At 48.1% G+C, this 14,821-nt stretch overlaps 1 protein-coding gene across 4 annotated transcripts in view; it reads left to right on the plus strand.

Moving 5' to 3' along the window:
- LOC119379486 (nucleolysin TIAR) overlaps positions 1-14,821 on the plus strand; it is a 320,162-nt gene that overhangs the window by 133,779 nt on the left and 171,562 nt on the right. For all 4 annotated transcript variants that reach the window (XM_037648786.2, XM_037648785.2, XM_037648787.2 and 1 more), the window contains one exon: positions 4,207-4,264. In XM_037648786.2, the coding sequence (XP_037504714.1) occupies positions 4,207-4,264 (58 nt within the window). The remainder of the gene's footprint in view (positions 1-4,206; positions 4,265-14,821) is intronic.

Below are 14,821 nucleotides of genomic sequence, written 5' to 3' on the forward strand. Positions count from 1 at the left end.
GGCAGTGAGCTTCTAGCTGCTCCAAAAGCTGTTTTTCCTGCTCCCAAACCAGTTTTTGGCTGCTCCAAAAGCCCTTTTACCTGCTCCAAAATGCACTTTTTGCTGCTCCAAAAACCTGCTCCAAAACAGCTTCAGTCAATCACATCACTGCTCCTGTTAAATGGAACACATTTTCGTGGTCCTTTTAAGTTCCGTGTTTAATGAGTCTACTGTATGTATATATATATATATATATATATATATATATATATATATATATATATAGTCGAAGAAATGAAGGAGCACACTTACGAAAATTGCATATTTTTACTCATTTACGTTTCAGCCGTGCCACAGCTGAAACGTAAATGAGTAAGAATATGCAATTTTCGTAAGTGTGCTCCTTCATTTCTTCGACTACATGTGCACTGGACCTTCAGAACTTTTTTTTTTGAATTACACACGCACGCACGCACACACACACACACACACACACACACACACACACACACACACACACACACACACACACACACACAAACACACACTTTGGGTATAAAGATCAATGGGTGCGGTACGATAGATGATTGGAGAGAGGATTAACGTACGAAATGTGGTTTTATTAATGTTTCGGCTGGTGGGCCAGCCTTCGTGAGTGAATCCTCTCTTCAATCATATATACAGGGTGTTTCAAGAAATGTGTCCAACCTTCTCAAAAAATCAGGAAAATGCGATATTTGCTCGGGGCTTTCAGAATTGCTTTTTCTGTAGCGGCAGGAATCCTAAGGTAGTTAAGGACATCATTTAGGACAGCAATTAAGAAAGTTACATTAATTAACTTTTTAATTTGTGGAGTTAGGTGGTTGTGTCAAATGGGAGAATTGAAGTTCTTCATGCGAGGAACCCATCCGAGCTTTGAGATTTCGAAAAAGCGTCCTCTAGTAATTGTTGTGGCGTAATGAAATTCAACGAAATGCAACGGCTTTCAACAGCGAAAGCCATCGAATTCGGTTGAATTTCATTACTTCGTAATTATTACTAGAGGCCGCTTTTTCGAAATCTCAATGTTGGGATGGGTTCTTGGCACGAAGAACTTCAATTCCCCAATTTGACACAGTCACCTAACTCCTCTAATTAAAACGTTAATTAAATTAACTTTCTTAATTACTGTCTCAAGTCATGTCTCTAACCATCTTAAGATGCCTAGCGCTACAGAAAAAGTCATTCACTCATTTTGGACGTCTCAGAAGAATATGGCAGTTGCGTTCCTCCATGTTTTTGTTTTGGTTTCGCCATTGAATTTGGTTGAATTTCATTACTTCATAACTGTTACTAGATGCCACTTTTTCGAAATCTCAAAGTTGGGTTGGGCTTCTGCCATGAAGAACTTCAACTCGCCCATTTGACACAACCACCTAACTCCAATAATTAAAAAGTTAATTAGTTTAACTTTTTTAATTACAGTCCCACATAATTTCTTTAACCATCTTAAAGTCCCTGCCACTACAGTAAAACCAATTCTGAAGGGAGCAATCAAATATCGCATTTTCCTGATTTTTTGAGAAGGTTGGACACATTTCTTGAAACACTCTGTATATATATGTATATACATACGTATATACCTACCTACATACATATAATATGCAGGACGGAGCATGATTTAAAGGAGATATGTCGCTCCGCGAAGCACATCTACTGCATATTGTTGCCAGTGTAGTGTAGTAGCCACTACTAATTTTTTCGTTAATGAGGTTTAGTTAATTAGTCGTAATTATGTTTCTAACTCGACGAGTATTCACCTAATCCATTAGAATATCAATGAGGCATATGTAGGCATGCTCAAATAACATCTAACTGCGCTATTTTCAGGACCGTATTAATTATGTGCTCATTGTTTCCGGCTGGTAAAAAAAGCCTGCGAAATATGAAAAATAACACGCTCCCACCCGCCAAAGCGCGGAGCGTAGTCGTGGCTTGCTACCTCACGGTGAGCCCGTTTTAAGGGCGCTGCGTGCTGCAGTCTAGTCATGTAGGCATTCTAGGATTGTTTGAAAGGGCCAGTAGACAGATCTCACCAGATGATCTGCGCATGCACGAGTTTCCGACAGCGGCACTGCCGCCACCTTCGTTGGAGTGCCCTTAGCGCTGCTGGCGCGGCTGCTTGCTGTGTGCTTCAGGTGTATTGGCGTTTGGCACGAATCTGCGGCATATAAGATGATTCAACGCAGTGGAAAACTGTGTGCGGACCTCCAGTGCATGTTATTTTATTTCAGTTTACACTGCATATCCTAGTGTTAAGAAAAAAAAAGCAGAGTCGACACTGCTTACCATGTGGCCAGGGTGTCTTGGCATGTTGATGTGCTTGTGTCGCTTCGCTGAATACATATTAATTATAAAAAGCGAGATATCACGTTCCTGTTGTCATGAGAGCAAAAATCTTATTTAGTGAACGTGAGCACGCGAGCGATACAAGTTACAGTATGTGGAAAATAACTTGCCCAAACTAGAGCTCTTCGTGACGACGAAGACGAAAAAAAAAAAAAAAAAAACTGACGGGACGAAAAAAAAAAAACACTTTTCGTGCTTCTTTTTGGTCTAAGCAACACTTTCTATGTACACTGTGTTATCAACGCAGGACTTCAATCACAGTGATGCGTTAAACGTGAATATGAAAGAATAGTCGTGACGCAGGTTAGAAGGGCGTCCGCGGGACGGCGACAGCCGCATGCCGTTTGCAAAAGTTTAACGTCACGGAAATCTTGCGAGCGGCAAAATATTTCCTACTGCACAAGAGATGGATCAGTCAGTAGATGTTTGGTGTCGTACACAATGTGGCGGATGAGCAGTAGTCCGCTCCGGCCACCGGCAGTGGATTCAGCGGATGGCTGGGCGCTGATATCGTCGCTAGGCCTACCGCTTCGAAACTGCAGTGTGCGGTACGTTAAGAGCCACCCAAGCTCATATAAGAAGCTAAGCTTTGGTACCATTGTTGCTGCTTTACGTTGCGTTCGTGATAAGATCACATATTGAAAGGAATGGGGAAATCTCGGCGGCGGCGTTGGCTGCTATGCTTGCACGGCCAAGTTTTCACCGTGCACTCCATGGCGCGAGCTGTACACGCACAGTATGCAGTTATAGGCTTGGTTTGTGTCATCACAGGTCTCATTCAAGCATTACACTTGAAAGTCGTCATCGCTCTTGGTGAGAGGTCGGTTTAGGCATCGCTGTATACTTAAGTGATCTCTGTTTTGCCCGGAAAACATGTTTTATCCAGTCTGCCGCCGCTCGCGACGATCGCCCAGGCAAAGGGATCGAGCACACGTTGCACGAAGTTTTGCGGTCGCTGATCGGCCCATCGGTCGTGCAGAAAGCTAGTTATGACGCAATAGGGCACTGCTAAACTACCACGCTTTATACACACGGAGTTCACAAACACGTTGAACAACACGTTGAAAGTGCGCGGTAGTTGCCACTCTGTCCGACTTCGTTGACTGCAGGTCGCACACATTCCTGTCGGAGCTTGACGTCCTTTGAAAACGCATAAAATCCGAGTCCATTTGCTTCAGGCTTCTATTGTAGCATCCCAGCGCACAGCACGTGAACCCAACCATCACGATTCATCGAAATACGGCCGCTAAATGTCATCAATGCAGCTCGCCGATGCACTAGCTGAACGCAGCTGAACGTACTGAGCACTGTATGTACCGGCATGCACTGCGGCAGCGGCGGTGTAGTGCAACTCGTGGTGAGATCGGTCTATTGATAGGCGCACAGACATTCCATTTCTTGCTGTAGGCCGAGTAGCGGAGCGAGGCTAGCGATTGAGAAGGTGGGTTCCGATTACGCTGTCGCGTTCCACTCTTGAAGAGTCCTCCCAGTTTTCGAAACCCTCTGTGTACGCACACACATAAGGATTACACGCACAGCAATAGCCAATAATGTGGATGGATGATAGGAGTGCGTCGGACGCGTTTTCCGAAGGTTGTACAGCTTGGTCACGGCCTGCGGACGGCAGTTTTCTTCCTCTATAACTCCTTTCCATTTATGTCAGTTTGAAAACACCTTCCTGGGCTTCATTAGGTCGAGTGTAACGATGAAAGGAGCTCCGCTTCCTTATACAGTCGCTGGGAGGAGCGGGCTGCTGGCGCCAACAATTACGTGTGTTGGTCGATGCACGTGTTGCAATGTTGTTGCTTGTTGATCTCAACAGAAATCATTCTTTTCCAGGAAATGAAGGTAAACTGGGCCACATCACCAGGCAACACCCCAAAGCTCGACACTAGCAGTGAGTATATCTTGACGCTTCAGGAAGAGGCGTTTTTGCATGTCGTCTTATCAGCGCTACTGAGTCCGCTAAATCTGTATTGTCGTAATGTTCTATTTCCTCAATGACACGTTGCTAGTAAGTGATACTGACTTCATTAAAACATACATGCTGGGGACACACTTTAAAAACTACGCACTAAACGGTCGCATGCGACAAATGATAAGTACAGCAGCGGTCAAAATTTTTGAGACCGCGGGAACGCGTGTTTAAGAGTACTGCATCTTTGTTTACCTGCCAGCCTGCTCGTTCGCTCGCTTCATCTGCGCGCCTACCGGGACGCCTGATAAAGCGCAACGTGACATTTCTTCAATCACAAGGCTGGGTCACAGCAGAGGTGGTGGGCACCTAGCTGGTCTTGGCTTGCCTAAGCTTTTCTAAGTTTTGCTAAGAGTTGCTAGGGGCCGTATTCTCAAACGATGGCAAAAGGCGACAATCGCAAAAGTATCGCCTTTGGGGTACTCTGATTGGCTGTTGAGCAAAACCGGAAAAGTGAGCACCGTCACGTCGACGTGACGGTGCTCAACGGCGCTCCTGACATGCCTGGAATGAACGAACACGCCTTATCACCGTCTGTTGGTGGTGAAGTCTAGCATTTCAGTGACATAAATGGTGGCTTCTAGTATTGAATTCTCAGTGGATGCGCGCAGCATTTTATACGCTGAAGCTTTCAGCGAGCATTACCTTGGGGTGTTTTCAGTACTCGTCCCTTGTCAGCGCCTGTTTTTTCGTGGTTTGAACGTTCCAGAAACAAGAACTGTACGTTGCTCGCGTGGTTCATCGCGCGCCGGCAACAAGTTGAGATGAGACGATGTCGCTGCGGCGGCACACAACAGCTGAACTCTCCGAGTATGCTGTGTTAAACTCTCAACGAAAATACATTTCACACAAAGTTCCATTCTTGAAATAAACTGTGCATAAGTAATTGCACAAAAAAAATGTTGAAGGCACTTTCAACAGGTCCTATATTTCAAGTAGCCACCGCCAAGCCTGACCACTGCATAGAAGCCGGCATAAGCTTGAAAACGTCACACTAGGGTCGCTCTGCGCTCTAGAGAGCACGCGTCGGAGTATACGAAAGCGAGCACAGCTGCGCCTCTAGCGGTCTCCTATCATACTAGAGCACACGTCGGAATGGAGCGAGCTAAGGTCCCTCTATTTTTTATAGGTAGCGACAACTACAAGCGCGCCCTCTCGAGGGGTCCAAGGAGCAGCGATAGCAGACGAGCCGCTCTCTCTCGCGAATATTGCGGGCGCCTGAAACCGAACTCAGTGCTCGCTTGAACCACTAAATTACTAACATTTGTTGCCTAAGATGCTCATCGATGATCAAACTACAGGGACAATAACTTTAACGACGACGGAGCCGTTAAATGTTGAAATAAAATGCGTACGTTTCCGAAGCAGGTTCCCCCCAGCAGCTGTCATGCAGGGCATTTATTTTTTTGTTCTTTGCATATTTTGACATTCAGCATAGCTTGAAGTGCTGGTGGTATTAGGGCGAGCTGAAAGTGCTTGTTTTCTAGTTCGAATAAAATAGGCAGGTTGTGAGTGGCTACTTTCGGAAACTTCATTGGGCACCTAGCGCTCTTGTAGTGCGCAACGGAAGAGACGCGCTATTATATGTTCTACTGAGTTTGTCAGCGTTTGGAAGCCTTCCCACATTTACATGGTATTTTTAACTAAACTTATTTTGTTTATAAAGTACTCCTGTAGGTTTACTTAGGAAAAGAGAAAACAATCCACAAATGCAGTTGCACTGCATTTGTGGAATATCAGCAATGAGAGTACCTATCAAGATTTAGGGAATATAGCATGCCCACTAGTGTCTCGTCCATTTTAATGTTTAACTGTCTGTAAAGGGACACTAAAGGCAAATATTATGTCGACGTTGATTGTTGAAATAGCGGTCCAGAAACCTCGTAGTGCTACTTTTGTGCCAAGGAAGTGCTTATTTTGAAATAAAATCACGTTTTAGTGGTCCGCATCTCGTTAGCGCACTTCAAATCACCCGCCTGAGAGTGGTCGTTCTCACGTCACTGTTGCCGTGCCCAACATTGCCTGCCTTTACTGCACACTGGCGTGCACTGGCGGCGTGCACCATTTGGGCATCCGGCAACATCACATGCATGCGGCATTTTGTCAAACTTTCTGCTGCTGATGCTTGTTCCATTCTTGTTCCATTCTGCGCATTGAAGGGCGAAGAATGTTGTAGTGATAGCTCTGTGGCATTGCGCAGAATGGAACAAGATTTCCTGCAATCTTTTTTGTAATCTCGAGAAGGAAATGAGGATGCGAAGATGACACACAGTAATAGCATGCCATGTTTTGTGTTTATGCCTATATGGTTAGTTCGGTTGATGTAAAGAGCGATAGTGATATGACCATGTGACCGCAGGAGTGTATATATTTGAGCCTCGCTTTGGTGATTAAAAGAGTTGGTAGTCTAGCCGCTTTCCTGTCTCCTTCACCGTTTCCTGTGTTCGTCTGTTTTCGGCTGGTATAATTCCTTGATATCAGGGAGTATCGCCTGCAGTATCGTTCATCGATCCCTTTTGGAAGCTATCTGCGCGATTTTAATTTTGTAACGATTATGCTTTACAACCGAAACTGTGCTATTAGTTAAGCCGATTAAGCTCGAGCTAGCGCTGCGCCTGCGACATAAAGGACAGTGGCGCGAGTACTGTTTACTTACGTGACAATATATGTATTATGTCAGCTGGATGCGTTGCGTCAAAATAAATCTGGGGACATCAAACACTGAAATTAAAGCACGAGATTCTGGCCAGCTGTTGAGGAACACCATACCATTTATTACCTTTTGAAGACGAGATCTTGAAGGTGTAGATGCCATCAAAAGAACTAAAGCCTAATACTACGTTGAAAGTGGCAAAGCATGCTGATTGCTTGTGCTTGAAAGCACTACTTGCACTACATTTTCGTCAAAGGAAATGCTCAAAGGTATGAAGTGCACCCCCACACGAAGCTCACGCATGCTTTCAACCCAGCTGCGTGTCACGCAAATTAGGTTCGTAAAATAAAATAGGTGGGCATCACACTGCAGAATACACACACTTAGTGTACTTACTCGCGCATTTTCACTTGGCTCCTAGTTTTTATGCTCGAATCGCAGTTATCCACTTGGGGCGAAGCTGAAAACACCGCACCGGCACTATTCCCGTGGCGCGTCGTGATCGTCGCAGACAACGCCAAGTAATATCCTCCTGTTGCACTGCTTGTTTTGGCATCCAAAGACGACGCAGTAGTGCCCAGACGAGCTCTTATACGCTGAAGCAGCGTGAACGGGTACTTTTTCGCACTTTAAAGTCTCAGAACTGCAGCTTGCCCTGTTTACTTGGTGCAACCCGCGCGCGCCTTGGCAGTCTTGGTGCGAGAGTATCCGTTCGGCGCGCCAGCAGCCTGGGTGCGAGACAGGCGTTCTCTGGTGTATATTCATGGCTGAAGTTTGTCAGCACTACCTTTGTTTTGCTGTCACGCAGCTCGGCTATACTTGCGACGCAAATTTGACGATTCAGGTGCTGATCGCCCTCGATGACTCCTTCAAGGTTCGCAGATTTTTCGGTGTCGACAGAAATAATGACGCTGTAGCGCGGTGGAACGGTCACCCGCTCTTCTATCACATTCAGTGCATGGTTCCCTGGCGTCGCGTGGGGCGGGAGCGCTTTGTCTGAGGTTAGTGTTATCGACTCAGACCTCAGGTCGATGATGGCGCCATGGTCACTTAGGGAGCCCATTCCAAGTATCACATCCCTGGAGCAGTTTTGTAGGATTACAAAGCTCGCAGGATAAGTTCGGTTATTGATGGTGACTGTCGCTGTACAGACACCAATCGGTGTTATCAGGTGGCCTCCAGCTGTCCGGGTTTCGGGTCCACTCCAAGCGGTCTTTACTTTCTTCAGCTTGGTGGCGAATGGCCCACTCACGACGGAATAGTCGGCCCCTGTGTCGACGACAGCGGTGACGTTGTGGCCGTCGATGAGAACGTCGAAGTCGCTAGTCCGTCGCCTTGCGTTGCGGTTAGGTCGTGCCGTAGGATCATGGCTGTGTAGATTTGTTCCGGTGCTTCCATGCTGCGTCGTCAGGTCTTCTTCGGTCCATGAGGTTTCGTCGGCAGGGCTTCGTCTGCTTCGCGTCGTGTTCTGCAGGTCTCGATGCGTTGGCGGCGGCGGCGACCGCGGAGGATCTTCGGCATTTCATTGTACAGCAACCGCATCTCCATCGGTTGCTGCCCTTAGTTTCCGGATACGGGCTAGGTGACCGGCTCCGGTTTGGGCCAGTGTACTGCCGGCGGTGCCGTGGCATGTAGCGGCCGGGCGACGGCGAGCGGGAAGGTCGTCGTTCTTGCCACTGTGTTCCGGTGAGATAGTCATCGATGTCGCGAGGCCGTTTGCCTGGCTGCGGGCGTGGTGCATTGACGGCGAATCCGCGTAGCCCCATCTGTCGGTACTGGCAGCGGCGGTACATGTGGCCGGCCTCCCCGCAGTGGTAGCAGAGCGGGCTGTTGTCAGGCACGCGCCAAATGTCTGTCTTCTTCGGCATGTATCGCTGGCGGCCGATATGACGTCTGTGGTGCCGGCGGTGGTGCCTCGTGGCAGAATTGCTGGGTTGGCACAGCGTCTTGACGTCGGCGAGGATGGGGGAGGGGGGGGGGGGGCGTTGGGCTGAAAACAGCGGCATAGCTCATTGCTTGCGGCTGCGCTGACTCAGGGACGCGCAGCGACTGCTGGATTTTTTGTCAGACGATGTCTGCAATCGAGGCATCTTGAGGCTGGCACGACGGGAACATTCGACGAAGTTCTTCGCACACTACGGCCCTTATGGTCTCGTGCAGATCGTCGGAGCCGATAGCTTGAACCGCTGCGCTGTCTTTGATCAAGCGGCGGTTGTATTGCCGGGTGCGCATTTCCAACGTGCTCTCGAATGTTGTGGCCTCGTAGACAATTCTTGGACTGCCTCGAGTGGGTTCCGCATGAGCCCAGCGAAGAGCTCTTGCCTTACTCCTCACATGAGGAAACGAACCTTCTTCTCCTCGGTCATGTTAGGGTCGGTGTGGCGGAAAAGCCTGGTCATTTCTTCCGCAAAGATCGTCAATTTTTCGTTCGGGAGTTGGACCCATGTGTCCAGTAATGCGGCAGCCCTTTCCTTTCGCACGACGCTTGTGAACGCTGCGGGGAAGCTGGTCCGGAAGATGTCCCACGTTGTCAGGGTAGAGTCCCTGTTCTCGAACCACGTCCTGGCGCTGTCTTCCAAAGTGAAGTACACATAGCGTAACTTGTCGCTGATGTCCCAGTTGTTGAAGGCCGCAGTCCTCTCGTATGACTCGAGCCACGTCTATGGGTCCTCACATGATGATCCCCGAAAGATCGGCGGCTCCCTTGGCTGCTGCATCACGATCACGGGTGGTGGCACAGTGGCTGTCATCGTTGCCGCAGTCGTGGTCCTGGCCTTGGTCTTCCGAGTCTTGTCGGGTAGAGGCCTGTACTCCGGTGGTAGACCTTGTTGCCTACGGCTAGCTCGCTGGTCGTGGTTGGCGTCGATGTCTTCTCCGCGCTGTGGGCTGGGTTCACGGCTTGACGGGGGCGTCCGGTACATGACTGAACAGCACCTCCACCAGAGGTCACGGGATCGTGTCGTCGATAAAGACAACAGCTGGCATGGTCAAGAGGAAACTTTATTTGGCCGAACTTGTGGCCGGGAAATGAAAACTCAAACTACAGCAATACACGCTGTACACTGGTAGCGGCGAACTGGGCGTCGGCTGTCGAAAAACTGACAAGCGGTGAAGCTTGTCGGTATTTATACATGTGTCATTGAATATTCCAGCGTTATCGCTGGTTGCCGTGCAAACTCTAGAATAAGCTTAAGTGTTCGTGTCTTGCGCGCAATCTTACAAAACGATCTACAATAATCTGGAAGCTTCTCGAAAAAATGAGGCGCGGTTTGCACTGAATGTTGCTGACAGTCTTTGTGGGCGAAAACCGAATGCAGCAAAAGTGATAATAAGAAACGCCCGGGGCAATATTCTTCCGCAAAATGAGCATTTTGAATCGGTATTGAACGTGTTTTCGTGCTTTCCATAATGCTTTTGCTCAGTCTAAGTCCAATATATTGATACTTAATGAGGCTGTCAGTTGTACCGTCATGTCGAATAAAATCAACCTACTAAAAACCGGGTGGTTGTACCCGTGTCAGTGCTGGGCTTGATTGATGTGCCTATGCCACACCGACGACAGATGGGTAATTTCAGTTGAGCCCAACTCCGATAATATTTTTTGATCAACGTGGAGAATTTCCACTCCGACATGGTAGCAATCATTCATGTGATGGAGATGACAGCATATAATGGCTACCACTTTGATCATGATCTAATGCCATAGGATCGGGCTCGACGGTGATCAGTGGCTGTGTGACAGGTTTGATAACAGTAAATTGATGATTAGCCACGAAATCTAATATCTAGCTTGGGGTTATCACAGGTGATGGTTGGGGCTTGCTTTCCTGTGCGGTGTCATCAGCGATGGCAGCACTTCTGGTCATCACTTATATACATGCACGACTGGCTAAAGCAAGTTTGGATGTACAGCAATAAACCAATTGCAACAGCCACAGATAACCATAATAACAACTACAGTTAAACCTCGGTGATACAATCATGGCAGGTACGAATTTCCGGGTGATGAGAACTTTTCTGTAGACCCTGCCAAGGCCCGTTAGCCTGCATTGGGCTCAGTCATGGGCGCATTACCAGTAAAAAGTAACAGTGTTACAGTTACAGTTACAGAAGTTCAAAAAGTAACCTGTTACAGTTAGTCTGAAAAAGTAACATAGTTACTTTCCATTACTGTACAAAATATGTAATAGATCACAAACCAAATGATAGGATTTATTTAATGAATACATACGAAGGCATGCGCGGGTAGTCAAAATTGCACGTTGTAAAACCCTAGACGAAGGAAACCTAAAAGGTGGCCCAACACTAGCCTTCTTTGTGTACGCCTCATTTTGTTGCATCAGTGTTTATTTGTTCATGCACCGTTGGTGAAACGTCCATTGACAACATCCATTGTGTCTGTTTCCTATGTTTCAAGGTGTATCAGACCCTGTTCGGAGGGCTCTGCGTTTGCTAGCCGCAAAGCTCTTCGTGGAACATGTGTTCATGAAAATCTACAAGCACGATGCGGGGATTGCAACGTGACTTAACATCGGCGAAACGGGCAGGAAAGGGTCGTCAAACGGGATATTGCTAAAGCAACTCATGCAACATGTTCTAAGACTGAGCTTGTTGAACGCTGCTGGACAACTGGACATAGCTTTGACCTAAACAATGCGATGACGCTGGCTCGCGAACGAAGTTGGGGGTTTTAAAGCGGTTTTAAAAATTGCTTCGCTAGTTCACGGTATTTCTGGCTCTCGACCATTTTGCAGTCTGCTGCTTTCTAGCCGCCTGTCAAACACGATTAGCTCGGAGCCTCGGACGAAAAACTTGGCATCCTGATGATTCACCGGTACACCAAGAGCAGAGCTAACAGCTCAAGTGACCAAAAGGATATATATGTCGAAAAAAACAAAAAAAAACGGATGTGAACTTAGTCTTAGCGACCTCCCCACCCAAACTGCGAGGGAAGCGGTGTTGTGGAAAGGTGAAAGATGGAGAGGAAATGGGAAAGTATCTGTAACGCTATTTCCCGTTACAGTTACTGTGTAAAAAAGTAACAGTGTTACAGTTACGATGCATCTAACTTAAAAGCAACTAGTTACAGTTACACGTTACTGAAAAAAGTAACTAGTTACCGGTAACGCATTACGAGTAACTTGTTACTGCCCAAGACTGATTGTGCTAGAGTACAGTTGTTGCGAAGCAATTTTCACCCAGCAACGTTTGATACGAACGTACACTACCGCGCAGGTACGAACAGGTGCTGCCCGCACTGCTGCGGGCTTCTTCGACCTTCTTCGAACGGTGCCCCACAGACAATCCCCGTTCTCTCTCCTTGGGTTTTTCGCCACGGCTCGGGCCGCGTGCCACGAACCCCCCTCCAACCACTCCCGTACGTGGACGTGGCAGAGGTGCATACCATCGCGCGCATCGAAACTTTCCATCCTTCGGCAAGTGCCTCGTGCCCCTTCCTCATGACATAAGTAAACAGTAAATCAACATCTTAATGCGCCCTTCTGCAAACTTAAGCAGCTGCGTGTGCTCGTCGGGTGCCGGAAGCCTCTAGTCTGCCTTGCTGGCGTTTTTTCCATTATCGTACTCTGGGTGCTTCTTGGGACACTATGCAATGGTGACGTCAGATTTCTTTTTTCGACGTTAGGCTGTGTCGATTATCACCAGCTTCATAAAGGAGCACTGACATCAAATTTAAAAGTCGAGATGTGCCCTTCATTCGATTGCTCGGTATGCATAGGTCTCCTTGGCCAAATTTGAATGGTGTCCGTCGCGTGGAAGTAATTTTATTTCGAGGGCAAACAGCGTACGAAAGCTCAACGGAAGATTGATCACGCTGCGACATCGACACTAGTGCTACGTAACAGGTGTGATAGATTCCAATCATACCATACTGAGTGACGATACGCTAGTAACAGTGACGTCAACGAACTGAGTGTATTTGTGCCGCCGACGCCAGGCGACGCTCTCACTGGCTCTCACTCCCAGCCAGTGGCTCTCCTTGCTGTCCCGATCCGTGCCTGTGATTCATCGTGTCGTATCGACTGATTTGTCGTGTGATCCTCAGTGCGAGTGCGATCAATCGGAGCGACTACGTGCCAGCATGTCGGGGAACCGCTCTGTAGTACGTACCTGCTCGTTGAGGCGCGGAAAAAGCGGAAAGTGCGTGGCGTTTCATTACACGTACGGTACACGCCAACACGACCACAAGCTATCGAAGTAGAGCTGCCTATAGATAATCATCCCTAACAAGTAACACGTATGTAGCGTTATTAGTAAATGTTAGTTCGTCCGTGGACTTCCTTGCGCTAGCGTAATACAGTAAAAGCTCGTTAATTCGACTCTAGTTAATTCGGAAAATCGGTTAATTCGGACACGTCATCTGGTCCCTGTAAATACATGCATCACTCTATGAGACTGGGCGCTCGTTATTTCGGACAGATTTGACCGCAAATCGGATAATTCGGCGACTTTCGGGCCGCTGGCGAGGCTCGAAAACGACAAAAGAACCATTCGGAACAAGAGTGAAGCTCAAACGCAGCATCGCCATGGACATCAATTATCGGCTTGGCTTGACTTGAGACTGGTTGAACGCCTTTTCTTCGCGCGTGATAGCGTGTGGGCGGTGTGGGTTTAGCGCGGTGTCATTTTTGTTGCTTTGTTCCCGTTGGTGTGCTGCATCGTTGAACGCCGTTTTAACGAGGAAAAATTCAGTACGGCTCCTTTAGCTTGATCGTTGCTGGTGCTTTTGTGCTGACTTGTCGTGTGAACGCACTCTCCGCCGATGGCAACGCCGGCGAAGCGGCCCAAGTTCGAGGCCAAGGACTTCACCACCAAAGTAGAAATTTTGCGTGCCCTGAAAAATGGGCTCTCCCGGCGAGAAGTAGCTCCTGCGCCATGACGTCGGCAAACAATACGACGTGAGTCTCCTGAGCGCAGTTAGCATTCTTCGCGTATGTGTGGCAGAGCACGCCTGCGCACGCCATTGCCAACTGTTTCAGGCACAGTGGCTTTGTTGTACCCGACTCCAGCGATGCCGCAGTGGTCGAAGTGTCGCCGAACGACGGTGCCAATGACGGGCAGGATTTCGGAAGTGTTATGCCTGATGCAGTGACACTCGACGATTATATCGGCATTGATGGCGTTGCCACTGCCGGCTCTCTGACTGATGAGCAAATCGTCAAGGAAGTGATGCATGGCGACGAATCCGAGAACGAAGAGCCTGAAGAGCAGCAGCCACACTATGAGCCACACAGGCCCCCTCGTACTGTGAAGGAAGCCGCGGAGGCTCTCGTCGTCCTTAAAGAATTTTGTTTTGGCACTGCAGACAGCATGCGAGCTGCTGAGCACCTTGAAGGGCTCAGAAAAATTGTGTCCGCGCGAATTTCTGCTCGAAAACAGAGACGCATCCGCGATTACCATGTAAAGTAAAGGTATGCTGAAAAAACTTGCATTTATTGTGTTTACTTCGACCATTCGATAATTCGGACATTCGGTTAATTCGGACATTTTTTCCGGTCCCTAGAAATCCGAATTAACGAGCTTTTACTGTACCGGGTTACTGCAGCCGTAACCGTGAGAGGCCGGATAGGTGGGGCCATCTGGCGGTGCAAAGAAGAACCTGGCGAGCACAGAATTGTTCTTGTAGAAACCTATGTTATTGTATTTCTCCGCTGGTGTGCATTCGCTATGCCGATATTCCATAGACCCCTTTGCGTATACCGGAATGCTGTGTACGCTAAAATTCTCTGATATAGCTAATTGAGACACACCAGCGAGTATGGCCCAAGCGTGCGTCCCCGGGCACCTCCTCGTTGCTGCTTGGAACA

Source organism: Rhipicephalus sanguineus, chromosome 1 (assembly GCF_013339695.2).
Source record: "Rhipicephalus sanguineus isolate Rsan-2018 chromosome 1, BIME_Rsan_1.4, whole genome shotgun sequence".
Lineage (NCBI taxonomy): Eukaryota > Metazoa > Arthropoda > Arachnida > Ixodida > Ixodidae > Rhipicephalus > Rhipicephalus sanguineus.